This window comes from Eumetopias jubatus, unplaced genomic scaffold (genome assembly GCF_037043125.1).
Source record: "Eumetopias jubatus isolate StellerSeaLion01/CBP00866 unplaced genomic scaffold, mEumJub1_p1.0 scaffold_14, whole genome shotgun sequence".
In the NCBI taxonomy this organism is placed as follows: Eukaryota; Metazoa; Chordata; class Mammalia; order Carnivora; family Otariidae; genus Eumetopias; species Eumetopias jubatus.
This window is the reverse complement of record NW_028274820.1, coordinates 37,251,704-37,277,694: the sequence shown is the minus strand read 5'-3', so window position 1 is coordinate 37,277,694 and position 25,991 is coordinate 37,251,704. Positions and strand designations below refer to the sequence as shown.

Here is a 25,991-nt window from a genome sequence, read left to right as displayed (position 1 = left end):
TTACTAAGGACAAGCAAGAGTGGGTAAATAAAGAAACGAGAAGATGACAGCCCAGGTAAAGAAATCTGGGTCATGAAGGTCTACTAAAGAGTTTAGATGGTTTTAAGTCTGTGGAAAGGTAGTGAAGGGTTTTTCAGCAAGGGAGTGACATGACATGCTCAAATGTGCATTTTAAAAGAATAGTCTAGTGGCAATATGAAAAATTAATAGGGTGAAAGAAGAATGACAACACTGGAGACCAGGACTCGGGAGACTATGATCTAGATGGAAACTAATGACAGCCTGAATTTAACTCAGTGGCAATGGGAATGGAAAGAGCTCGAGAGGGAGCTGGAGCCGGGGATGGGAAGATCAGAGACACTTAAGAAATGATGAGACTGTGGCCAAATGTAACAAGCACGGAGGAATGAAGTATGACTTTCACGTTTCTGGCAGGGTAATTTGATGAATGTGATGCTCGTGCATCAAGACAGAGGGAGAAAAGAGAAGTTTAGGTGTGGACATCCTTAGATTGAGGAAAAAATGTTAAACACACATTTAGAAACCCAACCTCAAATACTTTATTAAAGTCACATTGTAGATATACTTTACTGTTTGGGTGATTTTTGAAACCTTTGGTTTCATTAGATAAATGTGTATAGCAATGCTTCTCTGAGACTGGTCCACTTGGTAGACGTCTTTACAACATGTATTTTTAAGCCTCTCCCCTCACCTAATGACCTAGACTCTCTAGAAATAGTCTAGGAATCTCTGGTTAGTTTCTCAGGTAATCCTTATTTATACTAAAATTTACGAGCCACTGGTATATAAAGTGGAAATAATCTCAAGTACAGAACCCTGGGAAATATCAATATTAGAGGTAGGGATTCTAGAAAGTTATATACCAAATTATTCACAGTGATGACCAAGGGATGATGAAATATGGAATTTTAAATTTTCTTCTGATCAAAAAATTATATAAAAATTTTTGGAAGTTGACATTCTATTTTATTTTATTTTAATTTATATTGTTTTATTTTTTTTTTAAGATTTTATTTATTTGACAGAGAGAGACACAGCAAGAGAGGGAACACAAGCAGGGGGAGTGGGGGAGGGAGAAGCAGGCTTCCCGCCGAGCAGGGAGCCCGATGCGGGGCTCGATCCCAGGACCCTGGGACCGTGACCTAAGCTGAAAGCAGACACTTAACGACTGAGCCACCCATGCGCCCCGACATTCTATTTTAGTATAGGTGATACAGATTTATAGTTCAAATAGACAGGTAAACCAGGCAGAAGAGCCATTTACCTTTCTCTTTTTAAAAATAATTTTTAAATCAGAAAAAACTTATCTTTGAAACCACCCAAAATATCAAATACGAACTGTGCAATGACAGGGTCCAACTCAGCATGTGATAACGGCTGCCCTAAGTATCACAGAGAACTTAAAACAAGCTGAGTAGTTTTCCTAAGTAAAGTTGTTAATGTCCTTGAAACAACAACAACAACAACAACCCCCTCCAAAAAAACTTAAAAGGGATAGTATATTCTTGTATTGACTCCCTAATTTCGCTTTGTACACTTTATGGTGAGAAACAGCTTTTATATAAAATGAATATAACTGACAGACTAATAACACAATTGTTAGGTATTTAATTGACTTTAGTAAAAATTAAGGTTAAAACTAGGACTAGGACTATGGATTCCAACTTTCAACCCCGCCCAAATCAGGCACATTTCTAAAATTAGACAATCCATAAGCTGAGTTAGTAGCTTGGTTTTTAAACACAAATCTCCTATTTCTCCTCTATGATTTATAGCCAGCTTATACTCCAAAATACAGAATGTTCTGAGGATGTTGGCTACTGCAGTAACCACTACAAAAAACAACTTAGGCTTGTTTAACAAACTATTTTGTTTTATATTGAAATAGTAAAATAGCCATATTTTCACTCTGAAAAGTTTCAAAAGGCACTCATGTTATCAGAAGCATAAGACATTTTTCATTACCATGAGCTCGAAGTAAAGCTTCAGCAGTAAACAGTGGAGCCTGAAGCATGTCTGCAGTCTCCACAATAAGCATATCTTTCAATCTACGAAGATCCTGAGGCCTTAATCCTTCATATGGCTTTGAAAAGAAGAAAATCAAGTTAAGTTGGCTGTTATACTCTTAGGAAATCCTAAATGCTTATAAACAAATATATATGATAATCATTTAATTCAATCTTCCTGTTTCAGTTTGATTACTGAAGTTAAAAGGCTCTGTGTGCTCCACTATCATGGACCTCAAACTACTGTTTCACAAGTCTTTTATAAGCTAGAAAGTGGAATGTCAAGGCTCATGCAACCTTATTATTCTAAAATAAAGGCACCATACTATAATGACAAACCATCTTACTTTACAATTTTAAAAATTTGGGTAATACAAAAAATAATTAGAAATAAAAACCTATAATACCACCACTGTGCAATAATCATGACTACAGTTCTCAAGTATTTTTATCCAGTCTTTGCTTTTTACAAATCAATTATATATGTAAATATATATGTTCATTGAGTTTAACCACTGAACCACCAAACATTTACATTTATTAAGATCTAATTTGGATTACTGGTGGGATTATATGATACTTCTTAATTAACCTGGGGAGATGTGACTACGCCATACTATTCAGAGTTCTTATCATAAACATATTATCTGTTTATTCAAGTGTTCGTTAATGCTCTTTATATAGGTACTATAAATATAGTTTTCTTTATATAGGTACTATATCGACTCAAGTTTTTTCTTCTTTTGTTATCTTTTTCTTTGCTTTTAACAGAAAACATATAAAGAATATAAATTACAAGTGTTTTACTATTCAGAAACAATTACTGTTAACATTTTGGTCATACTTGTTTCAAGTTCTTTTTTAAAACAAAATGAAACAAAAGAAGCAAAATTTTATACAGTAGTCTCCCCTCCACCCTCATCCATTGGGGAATGTGTGTGCCAATACTCCCCACCATGGATCCCAGAAACCATGGATAGTATTGAACCCTATATATATACTGTTGTTCCCTATACATACATACTTATGATAAAGTTTAATTTATAAATTAGGCACAGTAAGAGATTAACAATAATAAAAGAGAACAATTATAATACACTGTAATTGTTGTACGAATGTAGTTTCTCTCAAAATATCTTATGGACTGTGTTCACCCTTCTTGTGGTGAAGTGAGATGTTAAGATGCCTGTGTGATGAGATCAAGTGAGGTGAATAACACAGGCATTATGATATAGTATTAGGCTACTACTGACCTTCTGAGGATATGTCAGAAGGAAGATCATTTGCTTCTGGATTGCAGTTGACTGCAGGTAACAGACGGAGGGGACAAAGGGGGGGATTATGTAAAAGCTAAAATAATCCATGACATGTTTTCCCCATTACATTTCCCTAAGTCTCCCCATCCTTGCCCATGGAAATCACTATCATGAATTTGATGTATGGTTGTCATAACATTATAGCATAACATTATATATATTTAGGCAATTTCCTTTTATTTTTATTCAATATTGTGTTATTAACATTGATGAATTATCTATTTCAATTCTTTTAAACAGCTGTTAACCAGCTTACTACAGTAAGCATAGACTAAAGGCCAAACACAAAAGCTTAAAAAACAGAAATTCCCAAGAATTGAGGATGTCCTCTTGCAGCACGTATCACAGTCTCCAGAGAACTCTGGGCAATTAGCAAACCTCAACCATTTTAGTTGATTTACAGATATTTTAGAATAAGATACTGTCTTTATTTCTTGCTTCATTTTTGGGGGGTATGGAAACCATTTCACCAATTCTTTTTTTCTTTTTTAAGATTTGAGAGTGAAAGACACTGCACGCGTGGGGAAGGGGCAGAAGAGGGAGAGAGGCAGAGCAGACTCCCCACTGAATGGGGAGCCCACTGGGGAAGGGAGGGGGCTCGATCCCATGCCCCTGAGATTATGACCTGAGCCAAAACCAAGAGTTGGAGGCTTAACCGACTGAGCCACTCAGGCGCCCTCCTTTCACCAATTCTTATTTAACTACTTATAACTGGGATTCTATTTAATAGGGATAATTTTTCTCAGTTGACATGATAAATTTCCTGACCTTTATAATCCCCAGATTATCATGTACAGTTTGCTTTTCAGCTAATTTCTGAACCACACTTTCCCCTGCAAAAATCGAAGAAATCCTTTTATGGTTAAATTTATAGTACTCACTCCAGTATAGAACTTACACACTATGTAGAACATTACTTCTAAAAAATGTGTTCCAAGTTCAGACTTGGGATTCCAGGTACCTCTCCTGCCTCAGCAATGAGAAGGGGTATTTCTTGATATTCCTAGTGGTGGCAACTGTATATTTCCTGGTGTTATTTCCTAAATATTCTTTTTATTTTTTAAGTTTTTATTTGAATTACAGTTAGTTGACATAGAGTGTAATATTAGTTTCAGTGATTCAACACTTCCTTATAATACCCAGTCTAAATGCTCTTTTATGGATTAGCTATCATTCTACTTTATTTATGCGAGCCAAATGAGATTTGATTCTAGATAGGTTAAAAAAGAGATCATATAAAGCAATCTACATAGATTAAGTTTAAAAAAATTCAGTTTTAAATTTAGGTTACAATGGAAGAAAAATAGTTCTTGAAGGAGAAAGATGTATTACCTTCATGAACACATAACATACTCACTCCGAAATCTCTGCAACAGAACTGTAATTAGGTCATGTGAAGCATTTCAATACATTGCTCAGTCCCGAGTGGGCACTAGCCCTCTCTTCTGTAAGAAGGATTAAAATGAAGGTGCCTTTCTCTTTCTTTTTGCAAAGATAAACTGCTTCTATTTTCAGATTAAACACAATCTAGCAATAACCTTCAAAGCAGTCGGTACTGATACACAGAAAGAAAACGGAAACTAATTTAAAAAGGTAAGAGCAAATAAAAGTACCTCTTTTGCATCAGTGCATACTTCTGCTACCAAAATACCACTGAAAAAATGTCACTGAAAAAATGTGAAAGAGCCCAACATACAAACTGTACCTCTTTGACTATCATGTATAAAGTGATAGCATCTTCAAAAACTTTCAGAAAAGACTATGACAAAGTATTTATGAAAGAAGAATTTGTTTTTATTTCTTTCCACAAGGAAAACGGCTTTCCCCAATTATATAGGTCAAACATACTTATTGTTAAAAAAAGGAAAACGGGTACTCATTTACCCAAATGTATTAGTAATTGCTCTAATTTTAGAAGATGTGAAAGGCACTTGGAACAAAGAGAATTATTTCCAATTCCTCCTAATATCAATCTCTCATTAGCTGATCCATGAGCTTAGCCTGGAAGACAAAGTCTTAGGATTCTCAGACCTTTCCCTTTGTTTCAGTTTCTTTTCTTCTTAATCAGCTGTTCTCCCCTGGACTTAAGGCCTGGTCCACCCCGATCTGTAGTTTGATTTAAGAGGAAGGCAGCTGCTCTCACACAGTAGGCTAGACCTGCACGCCAGGGAAGCCAGCTAAGGCCATGTCCACCATATGCGTTCCCTGGAAGAAAAAGAGCCTGAGCCTTCCTGAGTTATAAACTGGGAGAGGAATTGGGAGGGGGGAATTCTTACGATGGCTTTCATAGCAACATATTGTTTGTCTTCCCTTCATTTACCCACATACAGTCACACAGTCTACTCCTACAGAGCCTGACCCCAACTAGGTCCAACATTCACTAGTTTCTCTGTTCTGCCTGTACAGGTTTATGTAAATTAAATACACTCTTCCCAGCCATCACTCCAACACATCACCTTGTTTTTATTTCCTTATAGCAGTTACCGCTCTCACAAATTGTGTTTACTTTTTAACCTTATTTGTGGGCATCTATATCGATGCTAGAACATAAGCACCTAGAGGGCAGGGGCTTATCTTTGTTCTTCACTGTATCCTCAAGCTCCCAAAACTGTCTGGCAGAGCAGTCAGTCACTCAGAGTTTTGTTCAGTGATGGGATGAAAAATAGATTTTATCCATTTATAAACTAATCTGAAGGAAAGAACTTAATTAAAATGCATCAAGAAGAAATTATAGAGATACAATATTATACAGTGTCCAGATCATTAACTGAATTGAGAAACTTAATTAAAATAGACACCTCGGGAATATGAATCTTTTAAACTACCTAATTATATAGTCTAATACAATTACATAGCAGGCCATGTAAAACTATTAGCATAGGCAGAATAATCCAAAAGTTGATCAGGGTCAAAGCAGAAGGTATAAAATGAATTTTAAAGAAAGTATTGTTTTTTGGTTTTATTTTTTTAAATTGTTATGAAACACACATTACTTAAAAATAACAATTTTAGGGGTGCCTAGGTGGCTGAGTCATTTAAGCATCTGCCTTTGGCTCAGGTCAGGAGCTCAGGGTCCTGGGATAGAGCCCCATGTTGGGCTCCCTGCTCAGCGGGGAGTCTACTTCTCCCTCCCCCTCTGCCTCCCCACCCCCACTTGTCCTTTCCCTCTCTCTCTCAAATAAATAACATCTTTAAAAAAAAAAACCCAATTTTAAAATGTACAATTCAGTTCAACAGTGTTGTACAACCACCCCATGTATCTAATTCCCATTCTTATCATCCCAAAATAAAACCCCACACCCATTAAGTAGTCACTCCCTAGTCGTTCCTCCTCCCTGACACTGGCAAACACCATTTACCTTTCTGTCTCTATAGATTTACCTATTCTGGATATTTCATATAAATGGAGTTACTTAACATGTGACCTTTTGTGTCTGCCTTCTTTTACATAGCACAGTGTTTCTGAGATTGACCCATATTGTAGCATGTGTTAGTACTCCTTTCCTTTTCATGACTGAGTAATATACCACTGTATATGTATACCACACATTTTATTTATCCAGTCATTTGTTGATAGAGATTTGGGTTGTCTTCAACTTTTGGTTATTATGAAAAGTGCTGCTATAAACATTTGTGTGTAAGGAGCTACAAAAGTATTGTTTTTTACATTTTGAAATAATAGACCAAAAAAATCTAATATGGATAAAAACAAAACTAGAAGACTAGAAAAAATATAGGGGCATGTATTATAATATTAACATGAAAAAAAATTCAGAAGCCATAGAGGAAGAAAAATTTACATCTGTCAATATCCTAAGTGAAAAATGTGGGATACAGAAAAATACACAAAGTCTTCTTGGAAAGCATTAAGAAAACACAATCCATAGGGAAAAAAGCAAATAAATAATCAATTCACAGAATAATCACATAAATAAATTCAAATAGGTACCATTTGTCTAAACTAGCAAAAAATAAAAACAATGATAATATCTAATGCTAGCAGAAATGGGAGGAAATTCTTTAATACTTAAATTATTTAATATTCTTAACATATATATTCTTAATATTCCTTAATATTCTTAATATTTAATATTCTTTAACATTCTTTAATAAGCTACTAGAAGAAAATAAATTGATATAATCTTTTAGGACAGTTTAACAGCATCTTAAATGTATATATTTCAAGATCCATCAAACCAATTTCTACAAATTTATAGAGACTATACTTTTAAAATGTGTATATACATCCAGTAACAATAATGATGATCATGAATATAATAGCATACATTAGGTAACACACATAAGGACCCAGGTACTGTTCTAAGTATTTACATATATTAACTCATTTAAGGATCACTACAACTCTACAAAGTAGGGACCATTAGTATCTCCATTTTAAGGAAGAAGAAACTGAAGCAGAGAGACTGAGTAAACTACTCAAGGTCATATAATAAGTCAGTCATGGGGGTAAGATATGAATCCAGTCAGTGTGGCTTTAGATCCATGTTTTAAACCACAATAATCACACAACTGGATAAAGATATATATGTAACAAGTAGATATTCACTTTAGCCTTGTTTTTAATAATAAAAAATATCTAAATTAATAGGTAAATGGTTGAAATATGTAGATCATATGTTCTGACTTAGGAAAGATGTTCATGATATATTGTTAAGTTGAAAAACTATTTTAGAGTTGGTGAGGATGTGGAGAAAAAGGAACCCTCATGCACTGTTTGTAGGAATGTAAATTGGTGCAGCCACTGTGGAAAACAGTATGGAGGTTCCTCAAAAAATTAAAAATAGAAATACCATATGACCCAGTAATTCCACTACTGGGTATTTACCTAAAGAACTCAAAAACACTAATTTGAAAAGATATAGGCACCCCTATGTTTACTACAGCATTACTTACAATAGCCAAGATACGGAAGCAACCCAAGTGCCCACTGACAGATGAATGGGTAAAGATGTGGTGTACATATACATACCTGATGGAATATTACTCAGCCGTAAAAAAAGGACAAGCTCTTGCAATTTTTAACAACTTTGATGGATCTAGAGGGTATTACGCTAAGTGAAATAAGTCTGACAGAGAAAGACAAATATCATGATTTCACTTATATGTGGAATCTAAAAAAAACCCCAAATGAATAAACGAACAAAAAGCAGAAAAACACCCATAAATACAGAGAACTAATGGTTGCCAGAAGGAGGGATGATGGGGGGGCGGTGGGCAAAATGGGTGAAGGGGAGTGGGAGGAACAGGCCTCCAGTTATGGAGTGAGTCACAGAAATAAAAGGTACAGCACAGGGAATCAAGGCAATGATACTGTAAGAGCGTTGTGTGGTGACATGGTAGCAGTTTATGGTGACCATATCTTTGTCGTGAGCACAGCCCAACATACAAACTTGTTGAATCACTATTTTGTAGAACCGAAACTAATGTAACACTGTGTGTCAACTATACTTCAATTAAAAAAAAAATCAAAAATATTTTAGCAGAACTCAATATACTATATGACCTTACTTTTGCATTAAAAATTCTTTATCACATATGTTTGCTTAAATCTGGTAGCACACACAAGAAACTGTTACCACTGTGGGGGTAGAGTCAGAAAGGAGGAAATTTTTTACATTTTTTAAGCAATAAATGCTCATTATAACTTTTAAGAAATGCATGCAAATAGAAAAAATAATAACGGTAAAAAAATTATCTATAACCATGGTTACCATTTTGGTATACTTCAATTTTCTCTCAATACATACTAGTCTTTTCTATATAATTCGTATCAAACTATTCTGTAACTTTTTTTTAACTTAATAGTTTATTATAGTTGTATTAAGTTCATTTAGATCTTCAATCTATTGAAAATGAATACTATTATTTTCTGATTTACTCAGAAGTTAAGATAGTATCTTTGAGAAAAAAGCCTGAATATAGTCACAAATGTCTTTCAATTTAATCACATCACATTATTTCCAGAGTATTATTGTTCAACTGTTGTCTTCTGACTAAATTATTATATTATTACAGAAAATAGTTTTTATGTCTGACTCAAGATGATGGATTATGAAAAGGTAGGCAGTATAGCAAATACAGAAGTCAGAAGAATCAGGTTTAGCTCACTTTGATCCTGGTACATTATTCAACTACTTTCTGATTTATCTTCCTCACTTAAAAAAAGAAGGGAGCATAACTGCTATTGACCATTACTGTGTAGATTCAACAACCATGTGAAAGTGCTTAGGACATCGGCCACCTTTTCTATGTGTACTTAATCTGAATAAGCATTCCCATAAAATAACCTAACCTGAGAAACACAAAGGGTAAAGAAATATAAATTTCTGAATTCCAAGAAACTCAGTTCCTTTAACAATCTGGAGTACAGAAGTTCAAAAACTGTTGGGAATTCATGGGGAAAAAACCCAAACAATACAATTATTTTCTGAACACATAGAAACAATAGTTAGTATAAGTCCTTTTAGAATCAAGTTGGCACTGAACACGGAGGAACCAGAATAATTTTGGGAGGAAAACATTTATTGTGTCTTATAATTTACTTAATACTTCTATGGATGTCCACTGTGTCAGACACTGAAAATACTCTGTTGATTAAGGCAGTTATGATTCTGGCCCTCATGGAGTTGATAATCTAATAGGAAAGAAAAGTAAAAAGCAAATAAATACATAAAATAATTATAGCATGTGATAAGTGTTATAAAAAATAGACAGGATATTATGGTAAAGAATAATAGAAGGAGAGGGACCTATTTGTGAAAGACTAGTCCAAGATTGCCTCTCTGAAGAACTACTGAGCCAGCCGAGAGAAAAACTGGGAGAAGATTTCTGATATAGGAAACAGCAAATGCAAAAGCCTCAGTGTACTCTACATACTATAATTAGAGCAAAATGAGCTGGGGAGAAAGATCTGAGATGATGTTGGAGAGGTAGGTAGTGGTGAGACTATATAAGGTCTTGTATCTGAGCAAATAATTTGAATTTTATTCTAAGTACAATGAAAAGTCACTAAGTAATTTAAGTGATTTATATGATCTAATTTAAGTTTAAAAATGTCTCTCTGGCTTATGTATACAAAATGGATTCTAAGGGGACCAAAACAGAAAGAAGGAGGCCAGTTAGGAAACTCAGATGGAGAGGGCCTTGGAAGGTAGGAGTAGAGACCAGGAAGAGTAAATGGACCTAGATTATACTTCTGGAGGTAAAACTGACAAGATTCCCAGATTGTTTGGACATAAGAAGTGAGGAATTGAGAAAGCTTGACCATTTATGCTTGAGCAACTCAGTATGGAGGTACTATTTATTGAAACAAGAAAGACCTAAAGGAAACCAAAGAACAATGTCCTGGAAGCTAAGGGAACAATGTTTCCCTAAGAAGCGAGTGGTCAGCTGTGTCAAGTGCTGCCGAAGAATTCCAGTAAGATGAGGAGAGAAAAGTACCTACTGGATTTGGCAACATGGTGACTCTTGATGTCCATGACAAATGCACTTCCATCTCAATAGAAGGGAGGAAAGTCACACTGCAGTGGGCTGAAGAGTGAATGGAAGGTGAAGAAGTCAGTTATGTATATAGACAGCTCTTAAATTTTGTTTTTCTCAGAAGATCCGAGATAGGGGGCTACAACTGAAGCGGGAGAGGGGCAGGACTAGGGAAGAGTGGTCAAAGGAGAAATGGTTTTGTTGTTTTTGTTTTTTAAGATAAAAGTTACCAAAGCATGTTTACTGTTAAGAGCAATGCAGAAGACAGGGAAAGATTGAGAAACGGGACTGCAGTTTTAGAAGAGTAAGAATGGTTAGGGCTTCATATCACACACCAGCCTCTCTATTGAAATGTAAGTAAACAGGGGTGCCTTGGTGGCACTTAAGCGTCCAACTCTTGGTTTTGGCTCAGGTCTGATCTCAGGGTCGTGAGATTGAGCCCTGTGTAGGGTGCCACACTCAGTGCGGAGTCTACTTGAATTTCTCTCTCCCTCTGCCCCTCCCCCTACCCTGTGCGTGGGGTTCTCTCTCAAATAATTAAAAAAAATAAATAAACATAAGTAAACATATTTACATATGTTAGAGGATAGTTACCATTTCTAGGTTTTCTATCTGTATTTTCATATCATGGCTATGTAGACGACAGGGTGTTAAGCACATTGCAAAGACCACATGAACTGGATTTTAAAGTAGAAAAATAAAATTTAACATGAAAGCCATAAAATAAGATTAGTACTTATGAAAAGAAAAAAATCCATATAATTTTTTTATTAAAAAAAAAAATAAAACCGTACCTCTCGTTTGTCTAATGCAGCATATTCCGCTTCTATTTCTTCAGCTTCAGGATCTCGTGAGAATACCATTTGTGATTCCAGATTGAGAGCCAAATCTTTGTGGTGTTGCTTTTCAGCACAATCACAAGGAGTGTCTTTATTTTCATTCTCAGCAAACAAGTCTCCTCCATGTTTTACTAAAAGCTAAAAAAGATTTTTTCAAAAACTTGCAACCACAGATTTAAACAAGTTATTTCATGCCACATATTTGAAAAAATTAACAATATAATGAAACACAACAAAAACATAAAAGTAAGTACTTGCAATGACAAAAATTACTTAGATACCAGTGGCTTTTGATTTTAAGACAGCAATTCTTGTTTATTGGTATTAGGATGATTTCCTTTGGTTAAAAACAATAACAACAAAAGCCAATTTATTACTTTAAAAAGAAATACTTAAACATTCTGCCCAATCAAAAAAATAAAGTTTTACTTAAAAATAAAAACATTTTACGGTTAATCAATGCTTTAGATTTTATAAATTTCTATAAATTTTCTTAAACAAGAACACTGCTGATACTGTTACTTTAACCACTAATGCCTGAATGCCTGACATGGCAGACAAAAGTTTTCATTTGTATCCTCATTATCCAGTCCAACACTGAACTGAAATTAGGATGAGCAAATCACTGAAGCAAAACTGTTTCCAACATTCCTCAAAATAAGTGATGAGAATAAGCGCTAATAACCAAGCTGGGAAGACACTATATCAAACAATCTTTCAATTTTTAAAGGTGGGATTTTGCCCAAAGAAATCTCACCTTAAAAATACATGAAAGAAAAAAAAAAACATGAAAGTAAAAACAAAACAAAACATGGAAGAGTGACTTGACTTGTTACTACTGAGGTTTCTGATGGTTTTGCAAAGTTAAATATGTTGCTACTAAAGGCTGTCGGTTCAAATTTCCCCATTATGTCTGCAGAGACATTAGGAAGGACATAAATGCCACGAGGACCAAAATCTAGGACATAATCTACCTTAAAGAATATCCTGACAATTAGTCATGGAGCTGATTCTTTTATAGAATTCAGTCATGACCATAATAACATAGTAACAGCCACCATTTATTGTCTTCTAAGTTCCAAGCACTATGTTATGTATTTCAAATACACATGCTTATTTATAAACAACCCCAGGGACATTATGATGTCTCAGAAAAGTTAAGTAACTTGACCAAAGTTACCCACCTATTAAGCAGAAGAACTGGGATTCACACACAAGTTGGACCAATTTCTTACAACCATAACTGGATATTGTACCGCCACATAGAATAGGTTGATCACATAAATTAAAATAGGTCACGTGCATCCTGGGTCCATGGTAAAGTTCTACTCAGATCTTACTTATGATCTAAATATGAATAGCTTTAGTTTTCATTTTTTATGGCATCAAATAAAAAGGTAGTTTTCTTCCATATAATTTTCTCCCCTCCCTCCAATAAACAGAGAGATCTTCTTCTTATAAAGTTCCCTTATTGCTTTTGGAATTGGAATCCTTATGATTCCTCTATAGTCATCCCAAGAGGCCTGATGAAATAAGGGACTTCTATCAATGTCAGGGTTGAGAGCCATGGGTTAATTTGACAAGCCCAATGGATATGGCTTCAGCTTCTTGCTCAAGGCTGAGGGTATACCTCAGAGCTAAACGGTTAAAAAAAATTTTTTTTTAATTGTAAAAGCAAGCATAGAAACAAATCAAGAAGAATATGGCTAATGGCCACAAAGTGCAAAATATTTACTCTTTACATCTGGCCCTTTACAAAAAAAAAACTTGCTAGGCATAGCTCTAAGCAGTCACTGTTGCAGCCACATTCTAGAGCCTGAGGGCAAGGTCATATTAGATGCTATTTACCACCTAGAACCTCTCTGACAGTCAAAGTCTGGGGATCGGTAGTACTACCTGGGAGTTTGTTAGAAATGCCGAATCTCAGCATAACCACCCAAACCCCTCCCACGCCAGGCCTCTGAATCAGAATCTGATTCTGATGTTCAAGAGATTCTTATGCACATGAAAATTTGAGGGGTCAGTCAGTTAAACGTCTGCCTGTGGCTCAGGTTGTGATCTCAGAGGCCTGGGAATGAGCCCCATGTTGGGCTCCCTGCTCAGCGGGGAGTCTGCTTCTCCCTCTCCCTCTGCCCCTCCCCCTGCTCTCTCTCAAATAAAGGAATAAAATCTTAAAAAAAAAAAATCTTGATAAGCAGTGACCCTAGACTACTACATATGTTGCTGTTGAAATGGACATACTTATATGACCTAACATACTGAGATACTGGGGACTTGTAGAAAGTCCACAGACTTACCATACCTATAGCAGAGTCTATTACTGTTTTTAGCCTTTCTGCTTGCTCCACAGCTTATCCAATCCTAAAAGAGAATTAATTATTTGCTTCTGACTACTATGGAATTAGGAGAGCCAACTTCATTTTCTGGTTCTTTATTCAGAGTTAGTAGAAAATGATTTCTGAAATGCACACTGGGAAAGCTTTCAAAGCCATGATTTGATTTACTTTACAACAGGTATTACCACAGAAGAGATTCTAAATATTAGCGAACAAGATAAATCATCTTTAACTTAATGCCCTAGTCTTTAACAAAAGGAAAGACAACAAAATTTAAGAGGTTGTGCCATTCTGGAATATTGGTAAGGGGAACCTTCTTAAAAGGATATGCTGGAGTATAGACTGCATGCTTTGGCGTTTAAAAAAAATGGGTGTGTGAAGAGGGGATGTGTGAGAAGTCCTTGTTGAGAGTCACTGTTGAACATACTCGGAACTTGGGTGAGATTTCTTGCCTTCATTGATAATCTGTCTTTGAAAGGGGTCCTCAAATGACTGGAGTGGAGATGAGGGGACTACAAAGACCTGTATCTCATTGCTGCAACTGGCACCTGGAGAGAAACTCATAACTGGTGATGAAATGCAGGGTCCACGTTTGCAGCATTTGTTTCGGCAAAGGAAAATCAGCATTGTGTACCTTGGGCACAGAAGCTAGCTAACGGCAGTAGTGCTCGACACTGGAGCAGTACTTAAAAAAAGGGCTTCAGCTTACTGACATTTGGGGCATGAAGTTGGGAACACCAATAAGTGAAAGATGTATTAGGTAGGGATATTAGTGAACCGGAGGCTGCAAAAGTCAGGTGTTTTGCTTTTATATAATAAGGGAGTTACATCTGGTTCTGAAGAGGTAGTTTTTAAATGCTTCAACCAAAGCATTCTAACTATCACTTTCCTCACTCTCTTAAAGGAAGGAGAACTGAATATTCAAATGTGATTTTTAGCCTCTCTGGCACACTCAGTGGTACATAAAATGTTCTACCTTAAAAGAAACATCCAATTATCACTATCTCAACACATCTGTTCATTTATTTTGCCTTACTTTGTTTCCAATCTCAGAGAAAGAGGGGTAGGACAGCCCCTAGTACGCAAGACAAATCCCTTCCACCCCTTTGATCCATAATCTAAAGAGCTGGGACTCTGGACAAATCAATTAACTTCTTTAAGTCTCAATTTACACAGGTCCATCTATAAAATGAGGCTTATATAATCCTGAGAAAAGATGTTACAAAACAAGATGACTGCTGAAGTCTGTTCTAGTTGAAAATTACCATTTCATCATCTCTATTTCCTGTGTGACCTTGAGCACTCCATTACCCCTCTATCTTCACTCTCTGACTTTCTAAGGGCTCCTGGTACAGGCGTTCTTCATCTTAATTCTGTTATCCTTCCAGTTACTTTCCTAATATTTTCCTTTCTTTCTCAGCCACATTTTTCAAATTAGTGACTGACACCCACTGTCTCTCCACTTCCTTAGCCAAAGACTCAATTACTCCCAGCAGTCTGCCGTCTACCCTGACCATCTCACTAAAACAGTATTTCTGAAAATCATTAGTACTCTCAAATTCAACAGCCTTTCTTACTCTTCTAATTGCTTTACCTCTTTGCAGCATGTCACATGACTGATTACCTCCTCCCCTTGAAATCTTCTCTTGGCATCCCTGATAGTATTATCTCAGTTCTCTTCTCTGCTTTTTCTATTTGCTTTATAGGCCATTTCTTTTCAGTCGCTTTAAACACAGGCATTCTCCAAATGGGTGCTGTGACTTTAACTCTAATTTTTCTATAATCTAAAATCTTTTCCTTGAATTTCTCATCTCTACCTTATCTTGTTTTTAGTTACCAACTCCATGCAGAAGACACTCAATTCTAAATCTATATTCTTTTTTTTTTTTAAAGATTTTATTTATTTATTTGAGAGAGAGAGAATGAGAGACAGAGAGCATGAGAGGGAAGAGGGTCGGAGGGAGAAGCAGACTCCCTGCTGAGCAGGGAGCCCGATGTGGGACTCGATCCCGGGACTCCAGGATCATGACCTGAGCCGAAGGCAGTCGCTTAACCAACTGAGCCACCCAGGCGCCCCTAAATCTATATTCTTTACTCCCAAACAACTAGTACTAATTTTCAATAGCCTGAACACCATTTCATGCAGCTCATCTAAGACCTCAATCTCCATCCTTCTAAATGAAAACTCAATACGGTCTCCCTTCCTTTCAACTAATTCCTTTACCTCATCTCACTTTTTAAATGTCTGTTAATTGTCAGCAGGCTTTAAAGTGACCCAGGTTCAAAACCATGCTCATTCTACTTAAAAATAATTTATTTTACCCTAATTACAAATGATAGCAGATTGTTATAGAAAATGTGAAAAACCAGTGAGAGAACAATTATATCACCTAAAGACAGCCTCCATTATTTTTTTTAAATGCACACATTTTACTTTTTTAAGTAAGCTCTAGGCCTAATGAGGGGCTTGAACTCATGACCCTGAGGTCAAGAGTCACGTGCTCTGTGCTCTACCTGCTCTGTGCTCTACCAACTGAAACAGCCAGGCGCCCTTAAAGCCTCCATCATTTTTTCTTTTTTTTTTAAGATTTTATTTATTTATTTGACAGAGAGAGACACAGCGAGAGAGGGAACACAAGCAGGGGGAGTGGGAGAGGGAGAAGGGCTTCCTGTGGAGCAGGGAGCCTGACGTGGGGCTCGATCCCAAAACCCTGGGATCATGACCTGAGCCTGAGCGGAAGGCAGACGCTTAACGACTGAGCCACCCAGGAGCCCCAAAGCCTCCATCACTTTTAACCCTCAGTCTCCCCTGCTTTCTTGTATCAATTGACCAAGTCACAAAATGCTACCAGGTCCTCACAATGTCCCTTGCATCTGCCTTACTCTTTCCGTTTCCAATACCACCACACAAATCGAGGCTCTTTATCAGTTCCTACCAGAACCATGCAATAATCTCATGCCTATCACTCCTTCTACTACATTGGTTTTCAACCTTGGCTGCCCACTGGAATCATCTGAAGTTTCAAATACTAATGTCTGAGCTCCAACCTTAGAAATTCCAATTTTATTGATCTGAGATATGGTCTACACTACAGGATTTTTTTTTTTTTTTTTTGTGCAGCCATATTTACAACCACTATTCCAGCACTGTGTAAGAATCATCTGGGTAGCCTGATAGTCATATTGGGGGGAAGCAGGGTGGGGATGAGATATATGTACTTTTTATAAAAAGTGTTATGATTCCATTGTAGGTGTCCCACTGACTATGCTCTAAGCCAGGGCTTCTCAAACCTTAATGTGAATATGAATCACCATGGGATCTTATTAAACTACAGATTCAGGGGGTGCCTGGGTGGCTCAGAGGTTAAGCATCCAACTAGATTTTGGATCTGGTCATGACTGCAGAGTCCTGGGATTCAACCCCACATCAGGCTCCCTGCTCAGTGGGTAGTCTGCTTCTCCCTCTCTCTCTGCTCCTCCCCCTGCTCTCTCTCTCCAAAATAAGTAAATAAAATCTTAAAAAAACAAACCTACAGATTCAGATTCATTTGGTCTGGGATGTGGCCTGAGATTGTGCATTTCCAAGAAGTTTCTGAATAATGGATGCCAATGCCAGTCTGAGGACCATCCTTTGTGTAGCAAGGCTTCAAGAAACAGTTTTACAAGTACCTCATTCAAATCCAGTGTACATAACAACCATTAGGCTAATCTTGCTATATTTGCTTTCATAATAGTACTTCTTCAATCAAAAATATTCAATGGCTCAATTTGCTATAAATAAATTCCAAATTCTTGACTTTGACATTTAGTATTTTCTACTTGGTATGGCCTCTATCTTCATTTTAAGTCATCTGTCTTATCATTCTTCTGCAAAATACTTTAACCCGCATATATCTGAGACCTAGGACAATGCTTCTCAAACTCTGACACGTAAACAAATAACGAGAAGGACTTGCTTAAAACATTTTGGGAGTCTACCCCCACAGGTTCTGATTTGGAATCTGGAGGCCTGCTGGGCCCAAGATTTCATATTTATAACAAGCTCCCAGGAGTAACTGATGCTGCAGGTCTGAGGGGCACATTTTAAGTATTCTCCTCCAAATACTGAAATCTTACCCACTCAAATCATACTAGTACCCATGAAATCTTCCAGGATAAGTAAAATTAAAATGGTCTTCCTTTCCCTTCAATGCCTATAACATTTATTGCCCAAATAATTAATATAGCCCTTAGCATCATTAATATTTTGCAGGCAATAAGGAAGTCATAACTTTCTTGAATAAATATTAGAAAACTGAGGCTCAGATAGGCAAAGTTACTAAGTTGTTGAGCTGGGACTACAACTTCTGTATTCTTTTCAGTTTTAAAACTCCAGGTGCTAAAAACACAATATAATTAAGTAAAACTCTTCAGCCTGACCTGTGAATGGTTTTTATGGCTTTTCATCGAAGTGTGAAATGCTCTGAGAGCTGCCAAAGTGTCAAATAGGCCTTATGGCTGAAAAAGGGAAAAGTGACTTACCACCTTTAGTTTTCTAGTGACCTCTATTTGATCTGACAATAAGCAGCTACACTGAAAGCTTTGAATAAGCAACTAGGACAGGGGTGCACAGGAAATATCTAAGATAATGCTCATTTTAAAAAATGCTTTTCACAAAGAATGAAACACTATCAAAAGCAAGAACCTCTGCACATCAACCATTTATTGAATCACTATGACAGAAAAAGACTAATATAAATAAAATGAGGCTTAATGACGAGGCTGGCTCTTAGGGAAGTCGGCCACAGGGAGAAAAATCACTGGGATTTTAATTGGGCCATGCTAATAGACCTAACCCACCATTCTTCTCCAAAGTCCATCTGTATTCCAAAGAAATAGAAAAACAAAAACTCAGCAACTAAGAAAAAAGTGTATTATTTATTGTACTAAATTCTTGTAAGATTTGTTTTAACAGAGTTCCATTTTTATGCATTGGGCATCTATTACACAGCATTTTTAAAATGTCTGTATAATTAAAGCATATAGGACTTGCTGCATAAATGTTATTTTATATATTTAAAGTAAGCTTCTGAAGTGTGGAGTCATCTTTACTTTCCTCTTCCAATTCTTTGCATAATACAGGGGTCCAGTGCAAACTGTGGGCCAAGTCTAGCCTGATGCCTGTTCCTATGTAGTCGGTGAACTAGAACTACTTTTACATTTTTAAATGGTTGAAAGAAAAATCAAAAGAATATTTCATGATATGTGGAGATAAGAAAGTCAAGTGGGAGTATCCATAAACAGTTTTATCAGAACACTGCCATACTCAATTGTTTACGTACTGTCTATGGCTGCTTTCAGGCTACAATGGCAAAGTTGAGCAGTTGTCTAAAATATTTACCACTTGACTTTCACAGAAAAAAGTTTGCAGACCTTTGAATGATTCTTTCAAATATGAAAAAATTAGAATTAGGCTTAATTTATAGTTTGTCTTTAATAAATGTTTAACATATAAGCATTTTTAACTTTCTAACAATTGCAGCCCATTCCTCTCTGTGTTACTTTTATCTCTTAAATAATTCTGAATCATTAATATTTGTGAAACGCCAGATTTTCCTACTTAAGTTTTTTTTTTTTTTTTAAGATTTTATTTATTTATTTGACAGAGGGAGACACAGTGAGAGAGGGAACACAACCAGTGGGGGGGAAGGGAGAAGCAGGTTTCCCGCCGAGCAGGGAGCCCGATGTGGGGCTTGATCCTGGGACTCTGGGATCATGACCTGAGCCCAAGGCAGAAGTTTATACACCAAAGTGAGGATTCAACATCAGCACTTGGTGTTAGAGAGTGGTCAATAGAGATAAATAGGAGGGCTGGCCAAAAGAGAAAAGGAAGAGCTCTATTATGCAAATGAGTGGCATGAGTTTGATGCAAAAAGACAAAAAAAAAGACAAAAACCAGGCCAAGGTAAATCCAGGTATCAAGATTAGATATAGGTAAACTGATGGCATCAGTAATAGAAAAGAGGCAGTCACGAGGAGGAGCTAGACGATAGAAAGACTGAGTAGTTTTTGGTATGTTGAATTTGACAGACTCTTGGAATATCAATACAAGGAAGTCAACTAGGCAGCAATATAACACAAGGAACTTCAGGGCCAGACATTCTACTGCAATAACCTATATGAAGCTACTGATGCCTTCACACCTGGAAGTTTCCAGAAGAACTTCATAATTAAGAGGTTTTTGCTATGTTATATACATATATATTGTGTGCGTGTGTGTGTGTGTGTGTGTGTGTGTGTGTGTGTGTGTGTGTGTGTGTGTGTGTGTGATATGTACCGTTAGCTTACTATGGAACACAATTACTACAAGGAGAAGGGGAAGTTTTAAAGTTAGAACCATAGAAGTGAAATATTAACTTTAAAACTTCCCCTTCTCCTTGTAGTAATTGTGTTCCACAGTACTGTTTAAATTATTAAATGTACATACGAAAATTGTCACCGATGGGTTTACCAAGTCTGTCTTTAAATAAACATACAGAGAAAAACATTTTGAACAACTAGAGAAGGCATATTTCCACAGATATAAGAGTAGAAACAAAAAAAACAAAACAGGTAGGCCTTAACTATGGAATAAAGTAATCAATCTAGCCTTAAAGCCTATACACTGAAAATGGGATATATTTTATAGCAATCAAAGATCAACAGAAAATTAGTGTTAAAAGAGGTCTTTTGGAGATAGTTTTCTTTTGGATGCCTGGAACTGATAATCTCAAAGAGCTTTAGTAGATAGTCACGGTGAAGACCAAGACTAGAAACCAGTACCCTTTTTACCATATTATCATCTCTTAGCTTTATGAAAAAATTAATAAATACCTGATAACACTCTTTAACTCAAGGAGTATGATACCACATGAAGATACCTATAAACTAACACTGTAAGAAGTGCAGTTATTAGGTTCTAAATTTCAATGCATTTATTTTATGCACTAGTATTAGGAAACACACTAAGACCTCAGGAAATTAATTAAAGTCCATTTCCAAGGAAAACTCTTCTAGTTTAATGAAGAGTAAACATTATCAAAAGTCAATCAAGGCCTAAGGCTGGGTAAGTGTATAGTCAAGTATATGTAAGAGATTAAAGATAACTTTATACTTCATATAGGTAAAAGGATATGCTGGAATTTGTTGAGGAAAACTAGAATAAACGCAACTAAGGTATTTATAGGGCTCTATTTGGGATGTTTCATTAAGTGAAAGAGCTCCTCTGAATACAGAAAAAAGAAAAGTTACCAAATGGTGTGGTTTATAAATGTGATATGCTGACAGACCAAACAGTTAAAACATATACACACATTCATTCACACAAAGCAAATCATCAGGCCTGTCAATTCAGAATAAACCTAGCACTAATTTCCTTCACTGAGCAAAAAATAATACCGGTAAAAACACTGCACTCAATTTTTGGGAACAATTTAATAAGCATGTCACTGTAAACATATTTCAAAATCAACAAGTACTAAAGCAATGCTTATGGAGAATTTTTGGAAGCAAAATATTAAAGCAGCAAAATAAGAAAATTATTACTATTATTACTACTATCAAGAATAAGCTATTTTCTACTCTAACTCATTTGAGAAATATGATGCAACCCCATCAATAACCACTTCAGCAGAAATTCTTTCACAGGAGGTGAGCATAGAATATACAAAAAGATTTGTGTAAAAAGCCTTAGGAATTCTACCGATAGGCACCCCGTACTCCCCAATCCTAGGACATCCTTCTATCACACTGTAAATCAATGTTAGAAAGCATTGCTTAAAAAAATAGTTTTAAGTTAATGACTGTCACTAACTTACTAGTGGGCAAAGGTGACACAACCTTAAGAGATAATATGACTACGATTCTAAAAGATTAACCAGTATCACAAATAATAGCAATAAACTAAAGATAAGATCAGAAGGATTTTTAAAATAAAAAGAACTGTCACTTCAGATACACTAAAGAAATCCTCTAAGGGGCTATAATCTTTTATTTTTTATTTATTTTATTTTTTTTAAAGATTTATTTATTTATTTGACAGAGAGAGACACAGCGACAGAGGGAACACAAGCAGGGGGAGTAGGAAAGAGAGAAACAGGCTTCCCGTGGAGCCGGGAGCCCGATGCGGGGCTCGATCCAAGGACCCTGGGATCATGACCTGAGCCGAAGGCAGACGCTTAACGACTGAACCACCCAGGCTCCCCTAAGTGGTTGTAATCTTTTAAAACGAGTAAATGAAAGACATTCATATGTCTAGTATATTTATCAACTTAGAAGTATAAAATATATATGAGTAACATTAAAGAAATATTAAATTTTCAGATACATATTTTAATCTGATTAGGATCACTGCTCTTCCATCAAAGTCTACAGTTTTGGTAACATAGATACTCTGTGATCCACTCTATAATGCTCCCCACTCACGCTTTAATATATTTATAAGAAAGAACTTCTATGAGTAAGTATAGATTGATATGAATGTAGTTGAAAAAAATCCACTCTGTTGTATGTACTGATGATAACATGAAGAGTAAGGATTTCTTAGTTTAGTTAAGATCCTGTATTATATGGCTGATTTTATCTAAGCCTATTGTTATATATGAAATATATAAATGGAAAAATTCAAATGCATTAACCTTAACATTAATGCAGACTAAACAGAAAAACCAGCACATTTTAAATTACAAAGTTTTAAAAGACCAAAATAAATATATTCATTAATACTTATCCCTTGCTCAGGGAACTGATCAATTCCAGGTAGCATGGCTGTAAGTCCCACTTGCTAAGATTTGCCATACCCAATATGTATAAACTGGCTTCTACAAATCAGCCAAAAAGTAGAACATATCTCTACTAAAACCCTTACTCTAAGTGACAAGTGTTTAATTGATGACTGTTATCTTCAGGAATGTTAGCCAATTTTTAATTGCTCTTGATTCCATTTTTCCCCAAGGTGGACTGTTTAACTATGGGTTTCTTTTTAATCTTTCCCCAAGAATGACTTTATTTAATAAAAGCGATCCGGATTCTTTTAGAACCACAAAGAGGACAGAAAGGACTAAAGTAACGGTTAAGACAAGCAAAGAAAACTCTGATTATTACGTATTACCAAGACACAAATTTTACAGAATGAAGAACACTAAAAAACAAAGTTTTACCTCGACACAGGTTTTCATGCCTGAGGCAGCAGCATAGTGCAGGGGTGTGTTTTTTTTGTTATCAACGGCATCAATAGCTGCTCTCTCATATTCTCCTTGGTCAAGTTTTGCTCCTTTCCATTTTAAGATCATCTGCAGACAATCTGCTCTTCTGAAATCATCTTCTGCGGGCCGTGCTAAGCGAGGATGAAGGGCTCCTTCAGATATCATAATTTGAGGTCCCATACATAACAAATGCATAGATGTTTCATTGTGCACATTCCGTTTATTTGGATTTCCATCTCTACCAAAAAGAAAAGTCCTAAAATGGTAAAGGAAAAAATGAAAACCAGAGTCTCCTTGTCTTGAAATAAGAACACACAGAAGATAAATTTAAAAAATAAACTCTACTTCTAAGTTGTTAATAAAATGTCTATTGAAGTTGTGTTTCAAAATAAGATGAATGACTAATTCGTACAGTTATAAAAAACTCCATTCTAGAACAAAATACTAAGAAAAAGAAAGCTGAATATCTTTATGGTATTTGCTAATAAAAGAAGAGGGACAGAAGAGAAAAGAAAAGGGAAGAAAAACAGAGAAGTGAAGAAACAAGGAAGGGGCAGAGGGAGGAAAGGAACAGGAAGGGCCACGTGAGACTCATATGTCAATGACATGAATGTCTGAGGGCACATTATCAAACATTCCACACCAGCTTTTATCTTCTTTTCTTTATTGTTCTGCTCTATTTCTCTTAGTTACATCTTTACTTAATAAAGATGGTGACAATTAATATAAGACAGGAAGTAGTGCATAAGTCTAGGACTAATTTTTAAATCTAGAAATAAATTTTTCTACCTGAAAGTCATTGGCCAGCACTATTTACACAGTGTAATACTTTTTGAGGGGAGTAAGTTGTGGTCAGTTCTAGAAGACCAAGATCTAATTCCAAAGTGGTAGCCTTTACCAATGATAGGTCTAGGTGAGCTCCCTTAACTAATGCCAAACCTAGATCTGACAGTTAGGCCCAACTCCCTAATACATCCTTGACCTAGGATCACAGGATTAATAGTTCAGCCAACTCAGTGGCTATAATAAGATACTGGAAAATGAGTTGAAAAAAAAAAACCAAAAACCCCTGCTATAATACAGTCAGTCTATACTAGAAAACACACAAATACAAGTTGAGGAATAGGAATATAAGCCCCATGTCTGAAGATGAGTGCCTACATTTACTGTGGAGGGCTGGTATCATTTGCATTTCTATGCCTAAGTACAGAACAGCAATGGGAAGGCAGCAGAGCCAAACTCTAACCCCTAGGTACATATGGATTGAGTTTAGGTTAGTTTTAACTTAGACATATGGGTCTGACATAAAAAACTGACCATAAAGGAACTAGGATAGACTCTTTAATTTGAATGAGTTAGCCAAGCTGGAAATCTTTTATGAGAAAAAGGTTGAGGAAGAGGTCCTAAGGCAGAAAGTCCCAGACAAAACTCTAGATTTTTCCTGTTCTTATCAGTAGGGTCCTCCAAAACCAGGCTATTAGGTTTTTAGCACTACATTGATTTGAACTGTCCTGAAACTAGACATGAGGTCTCTGAAGCAGAAACAAATAAATTATTACTTATAATAACTAGGTCAGTTCCTCATACCTCAACTCTTCCCACCAGAAATTGCAATTAAAGCCAGATCAGACATCATTCTGTGTACTGGCATCTGCACTACAGGTGAGTATGGTACGCAGAATAATGCCTCCACCCCAAAAAGATCCATGTCTTTATCCCTGGAACCCATGAACATGTTACCTTATACAGTAAAAGGACTTTGCACGTGTGATTAAGTTAAGGTTCTTGACATGTGAAATGAGCCTGGATTAACCAAGTGGGCCCAATGTAATCACAAGTCCTTCCTTTTAAGAGGAAGATAGGAGGGTCAAAAGTCAAAGAGAGATTGGAAGATGGAAGGAAGCTAAGCTGTTTCTTTTAAAAAATGGAGGAAGGACCCACAAGCCAAGAAGTGCAGGCAGCTTTAGGAAGCTGGAAAAGGAAAGGGAAGGGATTCTACCCTAGAACCTCCAGAAGGAACGTAGCCCTGCTAACACCTTGAGTTTAGTCCAGTAGGAACACTTCAAACTTCTAATCTTTAGAGCTTCAATATAATAAAATTTGTATTAAGTCTTTAAGTTTGTGGTAATTTGTCACAGCAGCAATAGCAAGTTAACATAGCCAGGAGCCCTGAAAATAAGATTCTGGAAGGATTATATAGCAGACTCCTCCCCTCTGGAGTGTAAACAAAAGATCCTAGGGAAGATCCTGGGTTCTTACCTTTGAAATGTAAACTATATCTCTAGGGAGATGAAAAGACTAGCATCTCTGAGTTTTACGATTTAGGGAATGTCTCCATGGTCTCAAGTCTTACTCACTCCTCATAACCCTTCAGATGTAAACTTATCTATCTCTTGGGAGGTAAATCTCTCTGGAGTTTTCAATCTCTATTCAGTCACTGTTTAACTTCCAAAGCTTCTCTTTTAGCCCAGGTCTCAAGTTTCAGTAAAATTTCCTCAGAAAGCCCTAATTGTACATATTTTCTCTACAACCCAACATAGCCTTTATGGCCTTCTGATCGCCACGTACATGTGTAGGCTCTTCATTGCTTGCTCTGCTGTTTGGTTTCCTAGAAACTGACTGAGACTATCTAAACAAACCCAGTACTATATAGAAGTCTCTTTACACTATGTTTCCCCCTCCAGTTTGGCCACTCCCTTCTTTGTCTTCATAGAGCATCATAATTATATAACTCATTACACTGTATCACAGT

The 25,991-nt window shown here is 36.2% G+C and overlaps 1 protein-coding gene across 3 annotated transcripts in view; it reads right to left on the bottom strand.

The window, feature by feature from the left end:
* Positions 1-25,991, bottom strand: part of ANKIB1 (ankyrin repeat and IBR domain containing 1) — a 144,627-nt gene that overhangs the window by 58,292 nt on the left and 60,344 nt on the right. For all 3 annotated transcript variants that reach the window (XM_028117425.2, XM_028117415.2, XM_028117435.2), the window contains 3 exons: positions 23,195-23,495; positions 11,638-11,820; positions 1,987-2,104 (listed from right to left, as the gene is read on the bottom strand). In XM_028117425.2, coding sequence (XP_027973226.1) covers positions 1,987-2,104; positions 11,638-11,820; positions 23,195-23,495 — 602 coding nt within the window. The remainder of the gene's footprint in view (positions 1-1,986; positions 2,105-11,637; positions 11,821-23,194; positions 23,496-25,991) is intronic.